Source organism: Onychomys torridus, chromosome 1 (genome assembly GCF_903995425.1).
Source record: "Onychomys torridus chromosome 1, mOncTor1.1, whole genome shotgun sequence".
In the NCBI taxonomy this organism is placed as follows: Eukaryota; Metazoa; Chordata; class Mammalia; order Rodentia; family Cricetidae; genus Onychomys; species Onychomys torridus.
The window spans coordinates 132,924,276-132,948,890 of NC_050443.1; the positions used below are offsets into that span (position 1 = coordinate 132,924,276).

Consider the following 24,615-nt stretch of genomic DNA (forward strand, 5'->3'; position numbering starts at 1 on the left):
CAGAACAACTGCTAGGCAATACTGATGAGACTAACACATATAGTCACTAAATATTAATTACTGCTTTAAATAGTCACTTTTTAGGTCAAATCTATAATAGCCAGAGTCCTGTAATTTTCTTTCTTAGTAAGATTTGACAAAATTGTTTTCAAAAATGAAATTACTCTTTAAGAAGAAACTTGAAATGACTTTTTAAAGTATTTCAAAGAAAAAGGTGAATTTTTTTCCTCTTTAAATTACTTTCTCTTTCTTCTTCCTCTCCTGTGCCTTCCTGTATGTGATTGTCAGTTCTTTTCTCCTGCTGACCTGCATCTACCTTCTGGCTTCACATATTTAACATATAGCAAGCAAAGCGAAACAACTAAGGAGAGTGAGTATACACACATATGGAATGGAAAACGGGAACAGCACACAGACGCTCCATCAACCTAACCTCATACTCCATGTACGTAAGAGCTTTTCCTAAATGCAGCTTTTAAATTAAATGTTTCCTCCCTGGGAGTATGAACCTCCTCATTGGTTGTTCAATGCAGAGTTGTCAGCCTTGAAAGCATATATACACAAATAAAAATGAACTCAGTAATTTGTGTGTGTGCATATATATGTATACACAGACACATGTATGTAAACATAAGTACACACACAGAGAAATATAACTTGCTGAGTTTTATATACATACATACACACAAATGTGCACATACATACATATGTAGGTGTAACAATAATACGAGGCTATCAACATGAAAATGGAGGGGCATGGGAAAGGTTCAAGGAAAGCTAGATGGGAGGGGCTAGAAGGATGGGGAGGATATAAAGAGTTAAATGCATATAAAAGATTAATGGTTCCTCATTTGAATGACCTAAATCATCTTCACAATTCTTTATATACTGCTACTTAGCTGTGAACAAAAGTATACATATAAAATTATATTTTCTAAATATGTAGAAAATTATACATATGATGAATACAGGAATTTAAGTAAATTTAAGTCAAATTTACTTTAAAATCTACTTCCCTTATTGACAAACTGTTCCAATTCTCTTTTTCCTCTAAATCCCACTAATATTTTATTTCTATAGTTTGGGCCTATGGCTGCTTATACTTGTGAGCTCAACTGGCAAGCAACTATAAGCACCTCAGTATGTGTCTCTTCTTTGCTGCAATCTCTATATGACACCAAACCTTCAGACACAGAAGTAGCCATACATTGTCTGACACACTGAAGAGTATTTATTTCATTATACATGATAAAAAGAAAATCTCAGCTTAACTGAATACCTTTAGTGATACCAGTGTTTGGTTCTTCTCTCTTGGAGGATAATAAAAATTTAAAAAAAAAAAAAGGCATTATTAACTACCGTATTTTTCCATTCAACCAGGACCAGTTTGTCTGCTATACAGGAAAGCCATAGGAAGCTTCTTGGGTCCCCAGTTTGGTCTACTTTCCCTCAGACTATCTCAAACAGGGGCCTTATCTCCCCTTCCTCTTTTATATATACCTTCAAGGAAGAAGATTCACCCCAATATAGTAAAGACAAAAAGAAAAAAAAAAAAAGCCTGGTACTACTCTAATAAAATACTTCTTTGAAAGCTATTCCATGGTTTTGAAAACAATACCCCCACCCCCAAATAAAAGCAGTTCAAATTTCTTAGCATTCAAGATCCTCCATAAAGCTAGCATCAGGTTGACTACACACTGCTGTACAACATCCAGGAGACTTTACCTGAAATACTAGTCAACTGAGTTAAGTACACTAAACCACTATATCTATTACTACTAGTCATCATCAACACACATATGTACTCAATAATTTGTCTCTGTATATTCAAATACTCTTCGTCCTATTCTAATGTCCTTGTGAAGGGATGCCTCACCCTGATCACACTCAATCACTCTAATTCAAAGTACTATAGCACTACCTCTGAATGCTGATGGCACTTGGGGATAAATTACTTAAATAACAATCAATAACCCAACAAAATAAAAGGGATTTGTATAGAGATAACTAGATGTAGCTGCATATGCTAACATTTGCTATAACTTTATGAATAGAGCTATTTCATTTAAAATCTCAAAGTACTAGATATTTCTTATACTTAGTATGTATTGAGCACATTATCAACTAAGGTCAGCATCATCTTATAAGCAAATTAATTTTGGCTTTATTTTCTCCTAATAACCCAAATTTCAAAATATAAAATACAGTCAAAAGAAAATTAAAGGTTAACTTATTCTACTATATTTTTCATTTGTGACGATTTAAAAATAAATAGTTATAATCTAAAATAAGCAAGATTCATAGTATAGTGATGAAACTTAAAAGTTTGGTACCTTGCCACATGAAAACTATGGACTCATTTTTTATTGCTGGACTTTTAAATTTTAGTATAAATTTCAAATATCTTAAAGAGAGCTACCACCAAACTTTCCTTAAACCAATGAACTCAAGATATCCAGTCATATGACTGTATGTATAAAGCTTTTATTGGTTCTAATGAATGTATGGAATTCCCATTTACACTTTGCCTACTTTCCACTAATGTTAATATCATATATAATGTTTAACAAAATTTACCAAACTAAGAAAACTAGCATCAGGACATCATTGTTAATCAAACTACCAACCGTCCTCAGATGTTCCTGTTTACCCCACACCAATGAACTTTCTCTGTTCCAAAGCTGAAACCATGATATCATATTCACATTTAAAGATGTTTTAAATTTTCACTTATTAAAAAAGCCTTTAGAGATTTTAAGAATGGTAACAACAAATGATGGCCCTAATACGTGATAGCATATGATTTGAATAGGTTTAAAGGAGAAAAGAAAATGAAAAGGGCTACCACAAGCTCATGTCACAAGTCACTTATTCCTATAAAATGTCAATAAATAAAAATTATATTCATTGTGGTATTCTCCACAATGCAACAATTTTACTGAGTGTTTTAAAAATATAAAATGCTACTTAGCATGTCATCAAAAGATGAATATTCCAAATACTGAAATACTCCAGTTGATTTTCACAGCTGATGTTCACAGCAATGTAACAGGCTATTTTTAATCTCTAGTGGCCATTTCCTACATTTGTTTCCAAGTTCTTACCTTAGGAACTATCCTAGAACTCTAGCTAGAACTAGAAGACACTATCTTTAAATAAAATGTATTAAGCCAACAATGGTTAAACTAACTCCAACACTTTGATTTAAAATGATTTTAATGAGAGCTGGAGAGATGGCTCAGAGGTTAAGAGCACTGACTGCTCTTCTAGAGGTCCAGAGGTCCTGAGTTCAATTCCCAGCAACCACATGGTAGCTCACAACCGTCTGCAATGAGATCTGGCACCCTCTTTTGTATACATAATAAATAAATAAATCTTTTAAAAATTTCAGTAAAAGAATTATTTTAATGGATTAAGTATCAAATGACATCAAGAATTAAATTTTTAAAAAGAATCTGTATTATGCCTCCTTCTCAACAAAGCAGAGTCCATGGAAAGCCTACTCCTTGCAGCATCATGAGGTACACCCCTCTCATCCCTGCCCATCTGTGCTCACTGCAAAGCACTCACCTCCAAAGGTTCCCTACTTTATCCTCTCATAAAATAGGTGAAATCCTCACTTTTAAAAGACCAAAGGAAGGGAAATGCATATACAAAATACTGACATAGATTCGTTATTAAAATAATTCAAGATAAATTATCACCCCAGATATTACAAACCAGCAAGTTTAAAAAAAAAAAAAAAGTAAACTTTAGAAGAATTAACCCCACCCCCCAAATCAAGATTAAAAAAACTAAAGAGGAGGGCATGAACTGTGGGACCAATTTAACGCTATAATGTATTTCCCACCATAAACCCATGAGACAAAAAAATGCCTTAGAAAATTCCTTTCACTGATATTTTTTTTGGCAGGCCATACCTTTGTTTGTATGTCTTATTTCATTAAAATATAATAAAAACAGAATAAAGGACATGAAAAGGGGGGATATGTTGGGAGGTAGAAGGGGATAAAAGGGATTAATGGGCAGACCATGATTCAGGAAGTGGGGTGTGAAACTGAAAAAGAGTAAATCATCTCAATAATAAAAAATAAATTACTTCTGCTTCCCTCCTAACGGGCCATTCAAAGAAATAAACATTAAAATATATCAAAGTTTAAACTCAGGCAAGTAAATATTCCATCCAGGTAGTGTAATTCTGAAAACAAGTAGTAATTATGATTGAAAAGACCTAGTAGCAAGGTAGCAGACACAACTTTAATTCTGTTCACTGCATTTTGCTGGCTATTTCTTAACAAATAACTATTTCAGTATAGTCTCAGGTTTGGAAAGAAGGACAGAAATCGATTTTACAGGAAACATCTTTTGAAATGCTGCCTGTATACTAGTAAAAAAAAAGAAATTTCTTTGAATCAAAGGTTCCCAAAACTTGATCACCAGGGCCTGACTAGCCAATAACAAAGCTGGAGCTGGCAAGGGCAAAACAGCTAGCTGGCACTGGGATTCTGCCCATCCCCAACTCAGCCAGGTTTCCTCGCTCATGACTCCACCCTTCATGTCTACCAAATTCTCAACAGCAAAGTTCTCAGGACACCATGCATCTTCATTAGAAACAACAGAACCCTGACAGTAATGAACACACTTAGTGGCCATATCTTGCTCTCCATCCTGCCTTGCTATCTTGGTTCTTTAAGGGGAAAAAAGAAAAAAGGGGGAAAAAAAAAAGCCTTTGCTAGAAAGCAAGAAATCTATCCAGACAAATGGCATCAGAAGGACAATGATGAAATAGCTATAAAGGATTATAATGCATTGTTGTTCTTTTGTTTATTTGTTTGTTTAATACTCACAAATTCTTCCTTGGTAACCTCAAAATACAAGTGAAATTCTAGTGTCAATGACTAGAGAATAGCTCCCAGCCTCTCAAACCCAGAGTCCACTGGCTCTGAAGCACACAAGCATCCTTCTAATAGTCAGCCACAGAGCATGTTCTCATCCAGCTGGAAGAAATTATACCAAGAAAGAAAGACAGGCCAAAGTGTACTTTAAGGAGCCAGAAGGAGGTACCGTGCCATGAAGTGGAGCACACTCAGGACAGAGGTAATGTAAATGCTATCTGGCTTGTGGAAAAAACTGTTTTAATATAGAAATCACTGTTAAATTATCTCCCAACTATGGGATTGGGCGGAGCCTAAGTGAGGAGGTCCTGGACAACATTCAAGAAGCATTAAAAAGAAGTGGCACCAGAGCCAGTCAGCTGCAATCCTAAACATCTATGAGCAAGAAACAGTCACTTGATATTTCCAAGCTTGTTTCTTATGTGACAGTGGGACAGTCATAACCTCTACCTTCCAAAGTGGCTGTGAGTATTATAATACACCTGCTCTTATTACTGGAAATGGGTATCTACTCCCTCTCAAGACACACACACAAAAGAAAGGATAGTGTATCAGTTACTTTCATATTGATATTATAAGACCACCATAGGAGGAAGCTCTTTTTCAAAGGATATTAATTTAAAAGGAAATTACTTCTTCATTCTAAATCAATTCAGAGCACACAATAAAATTATGGGGCATAACGTTAGGAAACAGGTTATTTGGTGTCAAGAATCACTCCATAGATTACTTCGCTTGCCCATAATGTGATAATTAGAAATATATAACATCATTTTTGTAGTATTCCTACTTAAATACAAAACAAAAACCTTTACCTGACTCTAACCTTGAAAAAAAATTGAAACAACCAAACAAATCCAGAATATGGAAGTTTCCACAAGGCTAGTCTAGAATCTTTAAAAAGTAAACAAAATATACAGTAAAGTGGTGTGGGGAAAGAAAAATGAAGTAACATGGAAAGAAAGGTGGTTACATATGAACCCTGAATTGAAGAGAAACATTACAAAGGAAAAAGTGCTAACAAAAGTGCTATAAGAAATGGGCAACTGCAACATGGACAAATTCAGTGATAACTCTCATATTGGACAAAGAACTATGTTAATTGCATTGTTCCAACACCAGAAGATAAATATTAAGTATTAATGGTGAAATACCATGACTCTCCCTTTCAAGATGGTCAATACTTGAAGAAGTGCATCTGTGCATGTGCACATATGACCAAGCATCACCTGGCACATTTCCTCATGAGTATCTGGTGGCTGTTTCACTATTTATTCAAATTCCCTCAGCTGTGGGGCACAGGGGACAAATCTATGACCTACCTACCATATAAAAGTTTTGCACCTAATAAATGTCTTGGCCAAAACTAAAGATTAAACCAATAGAAGAAGCAAGAGTAAAAAGAGCAAAGGAAGAATCTTTTTCAAGCTAAGCATTGCTGATGACTTAAAGCATGGGACCCGCTGCAGGAGAAAGGCATGTGTGTAGAACCCAAGAAAGAAGCTCACTTTAGAGCATGTTTCTCCTTCTAAACAAGTCACAGATCTCAGAGGCCTTAAAACTTAAACACTGTCCTAAGGGCAAGACAGGTAATAAGCAAAGCTAGTAAATCTCATGCTATAGTGTGTCAATGTTCCACTGCCCTCCTTGAGGTCATGAAATAGGGGCAAGAAAAGGAGAGGAACTTCTGTATTTCACCAACACTTATTACAACGAACAACGGAGCTATATGGCATTTCATGTTAGCTATAGGTGGCAAAGATGTTATGGTAGGAAATCCCCATGTTTAAATTGGAATGGAAGAGGGTTACCATCACCCCAGGTTCAAAACAAAACAAAACAAAAACGAAACACTTATTTGTGACGTTTCTTCATTCTACCTGTGGCCAGGAGACCCTTTCCTACAGCCTTCCCTTTTAAGCTCCTCTCTTTATTTCTGTTTGAGGATTAAATATTCCTCACCCATCTCCTTGGCCTGCTGTTTTGGCTATTCTACCATCTTCATGGCCCAACATGGTGCCTATGTCCTATCCCTAAATACTTAGGGAGATTGTTATTAGCCTTCCCAATGGAAATCCTGCTAGCACTCTACCCCTACCCACAACTAACTGGTTTGGCCTTTAATAGAGAATCTAATTCTAAGCAAATTAATAAGGAAGCCTTAAAGTATTCAAGAAAAAAAACTGTAACACTTCAAATGACTTTTCTATTTTGTAAGTTTTAGTTAATGAAGTCATCAAGTCAAAGAAGTGTAGTAGGAATCTTAAAACTTCTTATTAATAAAATCAAACCTGGAGCCAGTTATTGGGGTGAATGCTGGAAGATCAGAGAAGCAGAACAAGTCACAGCTAGCTCACCTGTTTCCTAAGGCTGGAAACGTCTCAGTCGTCATCCAGAATGAATCTCAGCTGCACTGATGCTCCAAAGCCTAAAAGCTTAACCAGCCAAATGCTTCTAGTTTCTGGTCCTCATGCCTTATATACCTTTCTGTTTTCTACCATCACTCCCTGAGATTAAAGGCTTATTTTCTGGGATTAAAGGCGTGAGTCACCATGCTTCTTGGCTGTATCCTTGAACAGATGGATTTCTGCCTCTGGAATGCTAGGATTAAAGGCGTGTGCTACCACTGCCTATCCTCTATGTTTAATATTGTGACTCTTCTGTCTCTGACCCCAGATAAGTTTATTAGGGTGCACAATATTTCGGGAAACACAATACTACCACAAAGGACTGTGATGAGAAAGCTTTCTGAGGTTACTTGGAACAGTCTTAAAATGGCTATATTAAAAAGAAAAGACTTACATATTTCATGTTTCCTTAATTTGATCTGAGAATTTGAGAGGTAGAAGGGACCTTAGATGCCATCTACACAGATTGCTTCCCAACAACTTGACAACTTACATGTTTGTTGCATATTTATTTTTGTATGTTGTGCACATATGTATATCTATTTTATACATAGATATAATAAATCTTTAAAGTACTCAGACCCAGATCTACTCATATGTCAAAGAGTAAGCATTCTGACATATATATGAAAAAGTATATGTATATACTATGTTAACTTATGCTAAAAATTATGCTAAAACATGCTAAACAAATACTAAGTGTAGCACACTGTTTTCTATTCTATATCTTTAATAAAATCCTAACAGAAACTGATAATGGGCACTGGATTAACTTCACATATCTTATATATGTGTGCATACATCTGCTAAACTGCTTATGTTGGAGTTACAGGACAACTTACAGGAGTTAGTTCTCTCTTACCATGTGCACCACAGGGATTGAACTCAGATCACTGGGCTTGTCAGCAAGAATCTTTACTTGATGAGCCATTACTCCAGCTCTGGTTCTGGTTTGTTTGTTTGTTTGGTTTTATTATTTTTTTGATACAGGGTCTCTGTAGTATATAGCCCTGAATGTTCTACAACTTACTATGTAGACCAGGCTGGCCTTGAACTCAGAGATCAGCCTGCCTCTGTCTCCGAAGTGCTAGGATTAAAGGTATGCACTACCAAGGTTGGTTGTTAGTAGCTTCATAACTGGTTTAATCAGGATCACACACCTATCCTGGTTATATACTACAAATGCTTTCTCCCAGATGCTGGATTGTCATTTCATTTTCTCTTAAGGCATCTTTTGAAGAAATTGCCATGTTTGTTTTAACTGAGTAATAAACACTAATAATCTTTTTCTCATAGTTTGCACTTTCTTTGGCCCATTTAAGAAATTAAACAAAATAGCATGAGAAATTTTTGAAATTTTAAAAGGTTTGTCTCTAGAATTGACTTCTGCAGATCAAGAGATACAGGAATCAAACTTCCATTTTCTCCAAAAGAACAATTAGCCACCCTAGTACAAGCTGCTGGCATCCACTGGTCTCTCTCTGATCTGCTTACTCTTTCTGACATAGAAGTGGATCTATGACTGTGCACTTTAAAAATATTTATTTTTATTTATGTGTGAATATTAGGCGCTGTGTGTGTGTGTATGTGTGTGTGTGTGTGTGTGTGTGTGTGTGTGTGTGTGTGTATACACCATGAGCAAACAGAGATGAGAAGAGGGTGGAGGATCCCCTGGAACTGGAGTAACAAAGTTGAAAGCCATAATGTTGGCACCGAGAATAGAACTGAGGCCCTCTCAACGAGCAGTAAGTAATCTTAACTATTAACCCATCTCTCCTGCCTCTATGTCTGAGTACTTTAAATCTTAGAGTAAGATTTCTTAAATGGGTCACAGGAAGCTCAAAGTATAAGAAATGAAGTGATGGTATTTATTACTCAGTTGAAATGGAAAGCATTTTGTTCCTTAAATGACACCTTACAGAAAATGACAAGCTAGAAACTGGGAACAGGAGTTTGTAACACATAACTAAGAGATGCTCATGGTCCTGATACCAGTTAAAAACCAACTAGAATTTTGGCTGAAAAAATAAACCTTGCCTAAATATAGTCTTAAAAGACTTTTAAGATAGAGCACAAAGATATTTAAATTTTTTGAAGTTCAGAATACTATGCAGAGAATAAACAAAAGCAACAAGAATGAACAGCAAGAAATAGAAAGAATTCAGTAGCTCAAACCAAAACAGTGATGCATGGATAAGGGCTGTGGCAGCGGGCCTAAAGAGAGAGAGAGAGAGAGAGAGAGAGAGAGAGAGAGAGAGAGAGAGAGACTGACTGAGACTGTTTTTTAAAAGACAATACCAAAGACATGGTTCTGTGAGAAAGGTTTAAGAATAACTTAGGCAATTCAGGATACCTTGTAAAATTGGGCAGATCAAACCATTTACACAGGCCAGAAGAAAAGAGAAATAGAATTATGTCCTTTTTTTTTAAAAAAAAATGTATCAATGTTATATATGAAATGATGGGATAAAGAATAGCAAAAAAATAAAAGTCAAAAATAATCCTACCAGCCAAAGAAAGCACTAATATCAGTGGATCTATGCATGGTATTTTCAATGCATATGTAAGCATTTTTAAATGAAAACTGTATTAAGTTATCTTTTAGTTTAGTCTGCTGTCTATCTTTTCCTATCAAGAATATTGTACTGTATCTTTAAGTGAAGCTGCTTTGTTGGTAATCGCTGGGTGGTTTGCCATTACCTAAACATGGTAATGTTCTCTTAAGTGTTCTCCAGTTACTGTTTCCACTATTTTATACATAGTCTCATGGCATTAAAATGTAAATGCACACCCATACCAATTAAGACAGTTACTCTTCAAGTTATAGAATAAACAACAAAAGTGGTCTAAATAATATTTCGATTTCTCATAAAACAAGAAAGGAAACCATTTTCTTCATTGGGGAGAAAAAGAACATTTTTTAAAGTTAAAAAAGAAAACATACTTCTTTTTATCTCATTAACTTGGATAGGTCATGTGCCCACTTATCTGTAAGAAGACTAACAAGACATCTAGAATGTTAGCCTTCATTGCAGAAATTGGAACCCATCTAAAAGGGGGAACCATCATTTGTCTTTGCTCTTGATCATTCCAGCAAGCTGTTAAGAAACCTCAAGACACCTTCCCAGTTTTCAATCTAAGTGACAACAAGCAACTTAAACGTTTGGGTGTTGTTCTGTTTGGTGTCTTCTCCCAGGTATGAAATTTGTGAAGAGCTGTATCTACAAACTGCTTTGAGTAAACTCAGGAAAACCCTGGGGGAAATCAAAAGGAAAAAAAGAAAAGAAGTTGTGACTACCACCTGAGAGGCACTGCTGTGTGGCTTAGAACACAATCTGGGGCACTATGACTCCACTGAGAAAAAAAAGTAAGAAATACAACAAACTTTCAAAAGTTTTCAAGAACAATTCATTTTTAGTTTTTAAGAGGGTGGAGAGGTAGCTCTAACTGCTATTAGGTCAACAATGCTTTTTAAATTTGAGTAGTATTCTATCTCACAGAGCATTTACTACTCATAATCAATATATAGACACAAGACAAAAAGAAGGAACACAAGCTTGCAATGAAACAAGGACATAACTCCAAGGAAGGACTATTCAAAACGTTAAAGCATTAAAATGTTGAGTCCTAACTCAATTTCTCCCTGACTGGTCTCTTGCCCTCCTCCCTCAGCCATTGCTGACTGACTATAATTAGCTACCAGTAGTCCTTAATAATCCCTTCTGCCTCTAACTCCCTGGACAATATTTAGCAACAAATTCATTGCAAACTTCTCATTAGCAATTTTGAATAACAATTCTGCAATGTCCCCTTGAACTTCTAGAGATATACATCCTGTATACATATATCCCATACTATTTTATCATTTCATATTTGGATTTTGTTGTTATTCTTGTTGTTCCATAGTCCTATTCTTAGAAGCACATGTTCAAACATCATTTGCATTATGATACTTTGTTTCTAAAGACAAGGAACCTTTATCTTCTCATATTACAGCTTTTGGTTCTTATATGTAAGAGTAACATCAGCAGACAAGAAGCATGGTATGAATCAAGATAATGCAACCAATCTAGGAAAATGATATAAATCAGATAATTCAGGCTAACCAATAAGCATGTGCAGACACACTCATTCCACTTTCCTCCCAACACTGAACCCTGAACAACTCTAATAGTGTATTTGAAGGGAAAGACAATATGCTTGCTCTCTTGTGAAAGAAGGGAGGATAGTCAAGAGGACAAAGAAAGGACAAAGAAAGGATGAGAGCATTCGGACAAACTCATTAGAAGTAGAGATCTCATCTCTGGCACTTCCTCCTTATATTACCCCTATGGAAATTACTTCTCGATTCTAAGTTGTGGTACATTATTGTAAAGTTTATGAGATTATTTCTACATAGGGTTGATGTAAAAATTAAACAAAACACATGTAAATGCTTAGCATAGTACCTGAAGCAATACAAATATCTAGTAAATATATTTTTTATAGTCACTGTTTGTGATGTAAAGAATAAAAGCCTAGAAACACGATAAATCTAGGGAAATAACCAATATAAAAATGACCCTAAATTTTAAAATGAAAATTCCATTAAAATAGGATTATAAAATTAAATTAGACAAATCAGTGGATATCAACTCCAGCCTTGACCTTTATAATGAGAAAACCTAAATGATATTACTAAAATCATATGACACTGGGGTTTCTATTAGTCTACATTTCCTCTCTACCTGGGCTCAACACTAGAAAAAAAAAAAAGCCAAATAACAGTTCAAAGTATAGTACTTGTTTATACATTTACTAAATAGTATTATGAGCTATTATATACTTTTGAAAACCAGTGCTTAATATTTATTTTACAAACATTTGTTGACACAACTGATCTACTCATGTTTTGGCACCATGGCTGGAAAGTGAACAAGAAGAAAAAGTGACACACAAATCAATGCTAAGTGCTATGAAGAAAATCAAAGAGGCTAATGGCTCAGAGACTAGAGGGGATGACATACCCATCAAAAGGGATGCCAGCCAGGAAGGCCTTACCTGAGCCAGGCCACCTGAATGAGCATTTGAAGAAAAGTACTAAGCATCATCAAGACAAGGAGAAGGGCACTGTGGAGGACAGAGTGCTACATAACCCTAATTAAGAACTGGCAGGCAATGATGAGACCAGTGCTGCTCAACAATAGGTAAATGAAGCCTGAGGGCATGGGATGTCTGTAGGCCATGTGAGAAATTCAGGTTATTTTATGAAGCAAAAAGGCCAACCAGAAAATTTTTAACAAGAGAGCAATGAGATTTGATTTATGTTTTAGACAAAGATCAGTGAAGTCCCAGTCTGGAAAAAAACAACCCATAACCATAATAAAAATAGGATCTAGAGCCTAAATTGAAAACTTCTCAAAGAATAAGTAGGAAAAAGTATTTGTGATGTTGAATTGTGTACATATTACTCAGAGACAAGAATAAAGTAAAATCCACAGAAGAAAATACAATTCTCAAACTGGAATTACCTCAATGTTTAAAGAAAAAAGTTGTGCTCTTAGGCATAGTAGCTTGTGACTGTTACTTCAGCACTCAGAAAGTTGAGGCAGGAGGATGCACATTTGAGGCTAGTCTGGAATATGTAGTAAGAGCCTGTCTCAAAAAAATCAACAAAAGTGTGTCCTCTTCAAAAGGCACAGTTAAAATGAGAAGAACTACAAAAATCAGTGAATATATGTGACAAATACATAATGTTTATATCTAGAGTATTAAAAGATGATTAAAACAAATGACAAGGGGGACCAGTGAATATTTCATCACTCATTTTGAAGATGACATAGAGATAACAAGTAACATAAAAAGACAAAGCTATTAAGTTTTATGCAAAACAAAATGGAAAAGCACAGTGAGTACCACCAACTGAAAAAACTGTGATCCCAAGTGTTGGTGAGGATGAAGTCTTGCTAGGCCCTTTAGCAAAACTGCAGAACAGCAGGGTTGCTGTGAAAAACAGTGTAGCACTTATAAAATGAAACACACTCAGCATATCATTTACTCAGCATTCTCACTGTTAGGTAATCACCCAGAAGAAATTTAGAAATTCACTTTCAAAAATGTGGATGTGAATTTTTCTTGTAGTACTATTCTCAATCACTCAAAATTGGAGACAATCCCTCGCCCTTTGAGAAGTGAATGAATAGGCAGACAGGCCTACACTAACAACGGAATATCACTGGGCAGTGCACAGGACCTACATATTGACAAGGGCAACTATACAGCCAAGTCTCAAAGATCGTATGTTTAAGGAATAGGCATTCAAAAGGCTATAACAACACCTCCACTTACAGTATATTCTCAAACAAGCTCACTGAGAGAAAACAACTTTATTCCAGAGGGGCTGCAAGAGGGAAAGAAAAAAAAGTGATGGAGAACTTGCTTCATCACTGTGGTAGTAGCTCTACAGCTACATTCAGATGTCAAAATCCACACAGTTACACTAAATAGGACTACCTGTACTTTAAAACTATACTCCAACAAATCTGGCTTAAAAGAATATCAAACATCAGTAGTAGGCATGTATTTCTGAATTCTTATTTCCAGGTATCTAAAACTGTATCTACAAACATAAAAAGAACACATGAGTATTCTTAATTCTCATAGCCTCACTTTTGTTTTCTATTTTTCTTTAATAGCCTTCCAAACAATTTTTACTGAAATTAAAAGGTATAGGGCTGGAGAAGTGGATCACTGGTTAAGAACACTTGTTACTCTTGCAAAGGACTTAGGTTCATTTCCCAGCACCTGCATGGTGGCTCACTGTGATCCATAACTCCAACTCAAGGGGATCTGATGCTCTCTTCTAACTTCAACAGACATACATGCAGGCAAAATGCTCATATACATAAAAGAAAAAAAGCCTTAAAATTAAAGAAAAATCTTAAAAATATTAAAATGTTAAAATGGGTTAAAGTAGATTTGTGCAGTAAAATATAAAACCAGAAAACTTATAAATACCAAACCTAAATAAGGTAAATGTAATCTGAAGATACACTTCAAAACACATCAAGAAAGACTTAAAATTTTCAAAATGAAAATACTGAACAAGGTAACAGGAAGACACCAGAACAATTGCTGAATTAACAAACAGGAAGATGTGGCAACTGACTTAGTCTCACTATTCACTGAAGAAGTTCTACTCTTTTCACAAAGGTCTTTAAGGCAGCACTGATGACCTTCAGGTAGAAGGAGCCTAAAACTGCTTTCTTGGGAATTCTGAGTATGTACATTAAAAGCCCTTCCAGCTTTTCCTAAGTCCTAAGAGTCATGCACAAATAATAACACTTCAGCTGCCTGTTTCAGGTGAGTATGTCTTCCCTTAGAGCCCATGTTTGCTCTGCCCTTTCAACTTTTTGTTTGTCTGTTTTCGTTTGTTTGTTTTGTTTTGAGACAGGATTTCACTGTGCAGTTTTGGTGCCTGTCCTGGATCTCCCTCTGTAGACCAGGCTGGCCTCGAACTCACAAAGACCTGCCTGGCTCTGTCTCCCAGGTGCTGGGATTAAGGGCATGTGCCGCCACTACCTGTCACCCTTTCAACTTTTTGAAAGATACAAAAGTCAGGCTGAGCCCATAAGAAATAAGGCCTCTGGATGGCAGCTGTTGATGCTGCATGGAGAAATACCACTGAGAAAAAGTCATCAGAAAAAAAAGGTAACATAAAAAGAAAAAAATATAATAAAGATATAAAAATTTTGAACTGCCAACTTACAAAAGCTAATGAGTAAACCAGTCCATGCACAGCTTGCCAAGCTCAGCCTAGCGAATCTGGTAGCTATTCTTTCAGTGGAATCCCAGGGCCTACCTAGTTTCAAGCTTCATCAGTTACCCCACCTAGACACATTATACAATTTTGGTGACATTGTGTGAACTTCAAAGTGAGCTACACATGTGCAGTTATTGATGTAAGGTGGGAAAGAAGGCTCCTCCTTAAACAGGAAGAATAAAGAAGTAGTTCAGGTTAGCAACATTTTGGGAGAGAAAATAAAATGGCTGGTTCCTAGATTTTTTTTTTCCAGAAGAGTTTTCTAACAGAACTTAATTGAATACACAAAAGCAACAAATCAGAAATTATCCCCCAACCTAGAAATTTTGTGACCTCTGAAGTGAAAACTGAACTGAAAATTATTTAAATGTATGAGAGTCTTTGTTATGAGAGAAGGGAAATCACAGCCTCTTAAGAGTCTCAGCAAACTGCAGCCCAAAGATTGAATTATGACTACATCACTCAATACTGCAGCTTCTCTCTCCAAGGGAAAAGGGAGCAGCAAATCAACATAAAGAGGGACTTGATGCAAAACTGCTTTAGTTTTAAGCATCATCACAGCTCTGTGAGCACATATGAACAGAGCCCTATAAGTGCAAAAGGCCCAGGGACAGCTGCACAGTGCCCTTTCCCATAGCATAATCCATAACCAAGCTTCTTAACCCATGGGTGGAGACCAAGAAGAAATTGGCAACAGCTTCTGAATGCAATGACCAAAAATTAAAATGCATTATGTACCCAAGGTATTTCTGGCAGTGCTCACCCATACTGTGGCATTGAACTACACTGAGCCTTGGTTTTAAACACATCAAGTTGTGTGATACCAGCAAAGACTAGCCAAAACACTTCAGTTCATAACAGAGATTACTGTGTGCTACAAATTATAGTATTATAGAAAACTGTACAAAGTTTTCTGCTCATAGGGACATAATGATCTAATTACAGAAAATAAAGATTTTAATATTTTCCTATTATTCTTTATAGAGAATATTTTTGGATTGTACTATATTAGAATGCTTGATTTTAAAGTTTGCTGTTAGAGATGCTGACTTGAGTTCACAAATAATCAGAGTGAATTTTGACTTGGAATTAGGATAGACTTCCCAACAGTTTCTGAAAGTCCCTATATGCTGATCATATTGTTCTAGTATTTATGTGAAGTGGGGTTGTGAGTACTGAGGATTATAAAATCAGAATACTGATCAACCTGAAAAACGCTGAACTGCCCTACATCTTATATTATCAAATACTCAGCTAATTATTTCTTTATGTACAAATTAAACACACTTATCTCATTAGTATGCAAATTTTCTTTAATCATACTAATTGGTAAAACTATATATAATATACATATATCAAAGAACTGATTTATAATAAATTTCGTTCTGATTTATTATCAGCAAATGCTTTACTTATCTATCTGCGAATCCAAAGCTTCATTGAAATGTCTTGGATGAAAGGGGCTGCAAATATAAAGAATTAAGGAGTCTTGGTGTCCAAAGCCCTTAAGCTCTAGGCATACTATTCAGTAAAGACAGTAACCAAGTTGAAACAGCAATCCCTGAGAAAACACAAATCTACTTTATAGCCCATTTTAAAGTTAATTTAATATCATATGCAATAAGAAAGCAACAATGATAAAGTCTAGGAGAAAAACAAGATACTGGCCATTAGGTTTGCTTAGATTTTAAAAGAACGTGAGCTGTAAATGCTGAGCTTGTAAAGACCATTTCCACATAGACCAGACATAGGAAAAGAAGCCTCAATTGTAACATGTGACCTTAATAACCTCCCTATATGGTAAGGACCCTTCACAAACTGATGCCTATTGAAGCCAAATTCTGAGGATGGTTGAAACTCTAATAAACGAAGGGCTAGCACATAGCTGCTGTACCCCTTAAACAATCCTAACCAGGTGTTGGTATATAGGGAAAGAATATCGAGAAAAGAGTAGTATTCTTAATTCTATGGCTATGGTGCACAACTGAGTGCTAGCTTACTGGGACCCCTTGAAGGATAAATTTTTACAAAGCACCAGAGGAAAGTAAGCCCTCCTAATCTTGCACCCTCAAGCCATGGCACATGTTTTAGCAGCAACATCTAGAAAAAACGTTAAGGAATGAGACAGGCCCAGGAAAGATAGTTTCAACAGTGTGGGACAGCCATGTTCAATATAGGATAACAGCAGAACATATCAAAAAGACCTTTGATGGCCTGTTATTGAACATAAAGGAACAGAAAGCTGCATTTGGATACATATATTTTGGCTTTTGTTAAAAAGGTAAACTGTATTTTTCATTTTATTTCAAGGTTTATCTTACTAGTGGTTATGTAGCCACAGGAGTATACATTATACAATTCTTATAGAAAAATTACTCACTTTTTTGTAAGACTTATTTTCATTTTAAAATATGTATATGCTGAGGGGTGCATGTGAATGTAGGTGCCTTTGAAGGCCAGAGGTATGAATGAGATCACCCTGAGCTGTAGTGATAGGTAGTTGTTAGCTGCCCAGGGCGGGTGGTACTACGAAGCCAAATTCAGGTCCTCTGCAAGAAATATTCCTGCTCTTAGCTGTACACACTTGTTTTATATACCCTAAACATTTATGTCCTTAAGGTTTTTGTCTAATTACTTATTTTAAAAGACCTATGAAAAATTATCACAATGTTTCATTCAAATGCATTTGAGATTTAAAATGGTAGTTTCGAAATCTATAATGGAAAAGGAGCGGCATATTTTCTGACCTGTCATACATGCATATTCTCTCTCTCTCTCTCTCTCTCTCTCTCTCTCTCTCTCTCTCTCACACACACACACACACACACACACACACACACACACACACAGAGGGTCAGTAGAAAAATAAGCACACACATTTATATCTCAGTAAGAGTCAATCAAATGACAGGGACAATAAAACAGTGTTAAGGCAGAAAATCGCAACAGTAAATATTGTCTTTTTAAAAAAAATAATTCAAACACATAGGATAGTAAAAGGCAAAGGCATTTAAATCATTTCTTTAGTAATACAAGTAATATTTAAATAGATTTAATAGTGCTGCTCCAAACCAATGAATTATGGGTTTAAAACCTATTAAAATGTAATGTTTTTTTCCTGAGCTGAGAGGAGAGAGATTTAAATCCACTGAATTTTAATATTTCAGCTTGAGCTGCAGGAGGTAGAGAAAGTCCAAATGAACTATTCCATCAGCACCATTCAAGCATGAACATTTTAATCAGTTTTCCTTCCTTGGAGTTCTCTAACACAGTTTACGCTGTCATTCTGAAAGCACTTAACACAGAAAGTGTGAAAAACCACCAAGGCTTGTTATTGCCTTCACAATTGATGGCAAATAATTTTGCAGACTTCCTATCATTAAAATGTCACTACTAAAAATTGAGGTTCAGCTTTTCTAGTGCTAAACTGCATTTTCCTGCAACACCATGGCATACCTGTTCATAAAGGTTATTGGGATGGGGTATTTTAATGCTCACATTTATATCATTTCCTCCTTAAAAAGTTAGAACAGAAAAGAGGATGAAAGATTCTTTTAAAAAAGTATATTTTCATTTTCATAAGCTGAATCTCTTTTTTCCTAAGGCTCACACTAACAAACTTTTTGTAAATAGTGGTTTGTTGAAATTCTTATCAGTCTGTTTCGCCTCCATTATTAAGCATAACCACATTCACACAGCATGTACTGATTATATAGTATAATGGATTTAAGAAGCATTTTAAGATAGTCAGATGACTCAATTTAATAATACAGGAAATGAAAACATCATTTCTAATTAGATCATATTACTGATTTAAAACTGCAATTTGTGTGTTGTTCCAACAGCGCAATCTCACAGAGATTCTAATTTAAAAACACAGTGGCTAGTAGGACACATGACAGTATCAAACTACATGCATAACATTCCCCCCAGCCAATTTGGGGTAGCTCAAGGAAAGCTTCAAGGGAATATGAAATCAAAACACAAGACCGCGATTGTAAACAAAAGCAAAAAAGGAAATTTCCTGGTTTTTTTTCTTATAAATAAAAAATAAAATGATATTTAACTTATTTCAGTCTATCAACACTTTTAAACTGAACATGACCTGTGAAAAAAAATCATTATAACTGTGTTTCATTCCATTAAACACAACTAGCTTATTGTGAGGAAAACAGTCACCTCTCCAGGTTTCAGGCTCACTTCAGCATTTTGCATTTAAACTGCATGGATCACTGGTTTGGCTCATTTACCAATGAAGGTAGAATAATATTGCAGAGTTAAAAGGTGCTTCATCAGATTTCATGAAATCTGGGAACATTCCCTCTTGTCTGGATGGTGTGTCTACATATAAAACAGGCGCATATGTAGGGATAAATAAATGAAGGTCTGCAGTAGCATAAACAGGTCTTAAGCCTCCTAGAAAAAAATGCTGCCATTCTCTCGGTGCAGAAAAATCACAGCCAACTCCATTCTAAAATCTAATTAAGAAAAATCTAAACCTTACCTGTCATCATTCTGGTAGCAAATCAAAGTGCTACCATTTCCTGGAAAGATAAGGCAGCTCAGTGGAAAAAGTATTTTGTTATCAAGGCTTCAAACTGATGTCAATCTCTAGGTTCCACACTGTAGGAGAAAAGTGATTCCTACAAGTTGCTTTCTAACCTCCACAATGCATGTCATGGCACAAGTGTGCCACCATCCCACAGCATACCAATAAATAAATGTTTTTGGTTTTGCTTTTTAGTTTTTATGCTACCATTTCTTAAAACAATGCCTAAGAGAACAGAGAACAATTGGTGCATTTAAAATCCTACAAACATAAATTCTTTGAATACTACAGATCCAAGACTAGCATCATGCTTTAAAAAAAAAAAAAAAGAACCTCAGCAGCAGAATTCATCAAGTAAGTTTGTAATCAGGTCCCTTCTTTCTCAGTTTGCAGTTACCAGAATGGAAGCATTTACTTTACTATTTCTGTAGTCTGTTTCCAGAACAGTCAGATTATATGATTTTAACTCCATTCTCTGCCCAAATATAAACAGTTTAAAACTTCACAAGATCCACCAACATCAACACACACTGCTTTTATAGCATGAGGGTCTACTGAGTTAGTTTTTTCAAGTAAATTTTTAGAATATAAAATTAAACTGGCTTTATTTTAATAATAAAATCTATATGAACAATATGCCTATTGGTAACAGCTACAGTTTACAAATGGTTTCTTTGAGAAAAGGCAATGTGTTATCCTATTCAACACAAAGTATATATTATCAAAATAATGTAAAACAGCATTAAAAATATGTGAAGTGACAAGAATAGGGAAACTTATTTCATTTTCTACCTGTCGTCATTTTTAAGCAGCATCCAAAACAACGTAGGTCTGACTTAGCTTAATTTTTCCACTATTCAGCTGTTCACTAGAAACCAGAAAAGCCAAAACAACAAAAATGCAGTTTTCTAGAATTAGGTGCTAATCAAATATAGGTAAGAATTTTAGCCACGCATGAAATGACCCTGCAAGTTTTCCAATACGGCAGTACATTGTACAAAGCTATTGTAAACACTAAACTACATAGAATAACAACTTTGGGTAGGTTCTATCATGATTGACCTGTGAGAGAGAATGTAAAAACAAAAAAATATATACATACTATCCTGACGTGACCATAACTCATTCACACAAAGTTTCCCTCAAGCAGAACTACTAAGTACACACAGACTAACTTTTAAAACTGAGCTCTCTTAATTAATGTGTGTGTGTGTTGCTATTTTCTTGAGTTTTAAGAAAGAAAAATTAGTCCTAAAATGTTTTCTCTCCACTGCCTCCATCTCCCTCCCCCAACATAGTAAATGTGTGACAAAGGTTCCTCCGGAGTCCATAGGCTTTTCTGATTCAGCCTCTCCTTTGCAAGGGGCATTTTTCTTGCACTTTTCCATTTATGATGTCTGCTAATTTACTACCATATTTTTTTCTGGTGGTCAGAGAGACACAAAAATAGATCTTCAAATAGCCCATTAAGGAACAAGCTACAATCAGACTACTGCCACCAACACCAGTGCAGTGATCCTGAGTCTTGATTCCCTTGTTAAAAGACAGTGGCATAATTGAAGCAGCATCTTCACTTCAGATTGATTATCAGGCGACCCTTATTCGTATCTTCACTCAGCAATTTGAATTTTAATGAAAGTAAGTGGAATAATTAGCATTTCAAAGTGTGTTTGATACAGTGAGAGAAAAAAAGAGAAAAGACTTTTGTGTATAAATTATACACAAAGAAAGAATTTGGGAGGGAGCAGAAAGAAGGAGTGGAGTCTTCTTTAGAATGTAGCAATGTGTTTCTTGCACTTCTGCATAAACCATTAAGTCAGTACTGGACTGTTTACAACCAAGAGTTCTCCTCTTTATTATTATTTCTAAGTTTTATTAGTTGTTACATTTGAAGCTGTAGGGAATGCCTAAACCTAAGGACCTAGCAGGTTCTAGGAAAGACCACTGTCACTACTGCCAGCTAGCATTTTCTAACTGGGTCACTGACTTTTCAGTTCTTTCTCCTACAAATGGACACTATCCTGTAAGAACCACTCTTAACAAAGAAGAGTAGGAGCGGATATGTAAAAATACATACTTTACTAAAAGTGATATTAAGACAATCTAAATCATTTGTGGAGCGATAAAAGGAAATCAGGTCATTTTAACATCAGAGCAATCTGTGTCTTTTTTTTTTCCTGTCTAGTTTAGCAACAGAAACTGATGGCACAGTAAAGAAACATGAGAAAGAGCCGTCCAGTCTCCTCAGGGGAGTTTTCTGGAGCCAACTTAATTAGTAAACTGTGGTACAAAGCTTCTGAGCAGCTAACAAATGCCTCAGGAGACTGAAGGGCAAGAGCTCAATTCACTGTGGTCATCTATTACTTTCTGCCCCTTTGGTGGGACAAAATTTAAAAAGAGAAAAACAAGAAAGCTAAGGACACACACTGAGACCAGAGCTAAAATGGAAAGGCCACGTACCCCAATGATGGCGTTCAGTTCTGCCATGGTCACCTGCTTGGCCCGTTCCACAGCCTGCACCACTTGTTGCTGGTGCTATAAATGAAGATCAGAAACAGAATACAATTATTTGTTTTCTACTCAGTCAGAACAGCTTTTCCTAATATGTCCTCTAACTTTACATGCAAAATAGCATTTGGGAGTCTCCAGATTTCCAAATAAAATCCCCAGGAATAACCAGGCATCCGCTGTACACATCATCTTTGTGCTCATGGAGGATGCTCCCTACATCTGCACTATCTGCTCATATTTCATTCTCAGTCCAAGAGAGCACTCTAACCAAACATCTGCTAGTACTGAAAACAAAGCTCAACTTATCCCATCTGTTTCTTTGTACTATTCCCCTTTATGCTACCTACAGGAAAAAAAAATTCTCTAAGTAGTCCCTACAGGTACTTATTTTTAGATTCTTCTCTGGTATTTATTAGCATAAACAGCAAAAGGTTATTCTCATTCCATGTTCTATCTCCTCTGGAAGTGTAAAAGGGTCTATGTTTGTATTCTACCATGAAGGCTTACATGCTTAAACAAAACTATATGCAAATGAAGTTGAAGTACTTCATGTACTTCTTTTAAATACCTACAGGTTTAAATTATTTTTCTTTAGAAAAACTAGAATCATTAATAGTAGGAAATCTCTCCACCCTTGATTCATTTCCCAAGAGAATGAGCAATAACTGGTATTGTTTTATAATATTGGTAAAAATTGAAACATAAGTAACACAGAAGTGTCTGCATGGGGGCACTCGCACATCTGGATATACACAAATGGTTGTGTAAGACTCTCAAAATGTAAATATAACCCCCAATTAAGTACATGTGAAGAGTCTAGTATCTACAGACTCAAATTTGGTCTGAAATTCTTTCAAGTAGCTTTAGTGAATGAAGGACAAAAAGCTACATTACAGACATTTCTCTGTGTGGTTGGAAGATGCTTGTGTTAACTGATCTCTGGTGAAAATTTCAGTGTATGTCCTTCACTAATTTGAAGTGAATACATGGTTCAACTATAAAACTGCTTACAATACACAAAAAGCTTGCCATCAAACATGAAATATTCCCTTACTATCAAGTTTCCATTTCAAAACTCTCAAGCATATGATATTGTGACTTTACTACCTCTGATGTGAACACAGGCACGAGAGGGAGGTTTTATGGGAAAGAAAACTGCCTTAGTCACATATAACATGGTGTTTTCATCTTTTGCTTATTAATAGAAAAATGCTAAATAACAAATTAATGCTGTGGGATGTTCTGTATGCTGTGAATCTATGTTGCTCTGACTGGTTGATAAATAAAATGCTAATTGGCCAGTACCAAGGCAGGAAGTATATATAGGTGGGATAAGCAGACAAGGAGAATTTTGGGAAGAGGAAGGCTGAGTCAGGAGATGCCAGCCCGCCGTCCATGGAGCAGCATGTAATGGCACACAAGTAAAGCTACAGAAAATGTAACAGAAATGGGCTGAGTTTAGGTGTAAGAACTAGTCAGTGGTGAGCCTGAGCTAATGGCCGAGCAGTTTTAATTAATATGAGCCTCTGTGTGATTACTTGGATCTGAACAACTGTGGACCGGACCGGGCAGGACACAGGAAAACTTCCAGTTACAAATTAATGACCTTTAAGTTTTCACTAGAAACTAAACATTAAACTATATACTTGTGAATTGTTTTTAATTGTAGGAGTTTCAGTTTCAAAACATAGTCTTAAGAAGCAAGCTTAGTCTCAATCAATCAATCTCTCTCTCTCTCTCTCTCTCTCTCTCTCAATAGGCAAGTTCCAGGTTCAGTGAGAGAGGCTTCTATGAGCACATGTATACATGTGCACACAAACAAGTATGCAGACACAAACATACATACATACACAAACCTAGAAGTAATAAAGAGTAAGACTTGTCTGTAATAACTTCAGCTTATCTTAAAGGCAGTCTGATCACATGCCATGTTTACTGAGCACTTACTATGTGTCAAGTTCAAAGCTCATTTTAAATTTATGATAACTTTTCAGTGTAGTGAAAAGCAGTAGCACTTGCAAAGTAGCCTCTGAGATTTAATACTCCATGCATTTTAAAAATATGTACACATTTGTGAATCTGTTTGTGGGTGTTTGTGCTGGAGATCAGAGGTACTGGATCCACCTGCAGCTGGAGTTACAGGCAGTTCTGAGTTGTCCCACATGAGTGCTGTAAAGCACTCTTAACCACTGAGCCATCTCTCCAGCTCCCTCCATGCATGATTATGTACAGAAATTGTTACAAACTTTCTACCTTTTACTTGTGACATTCAACAATGGCTGCTTAAAATTTCTATGAAAGTGAGACAAAGGATTGCATATGCACTCATCCACAACACATAGCAGTCATTCTACTCATGTATTCATTCACTTAAAGTGTACAAGCTCTTACCATGACATGTCTCCATCTATGAAATATCTCCTTTACATTAAGTAGTAAATATTAAAAAAA

At 35.8% G+C, this 24,615-nt stretch overlaps 1 protein-coding gene across 7 annotated transcripts in view; it reads right to left on the bottom strand.

The window, feature by feature from the left end:
- Window positions 1–24,615, bottom strand: part of Tle4 (TLE family member 4, transcriptional corepressor) — a 138,698-nt gene that overhangs the window by 68,039 nt on the left and 46,044 nt on the right. For 5 of the 7 annotated variants that reach the window (XM_036206768.1, XM_036206762.1, XM_036206736.1 and 2 more), the window contains exon 6: window positions 22,114–22,188. The exons of the other annotated variants lie outside the window; for them this stretch is intronic. In XM_036206768.1, the coding sequence (XP_036062661.1) occupies window positions 22,114–22,188 (75 nt within the window). The remainder of the gene's footprint in view (window positions 1–22,113; window positions 22,189–24,615) is intronic. 7 annotated transcript variants of the gene reach the window in all.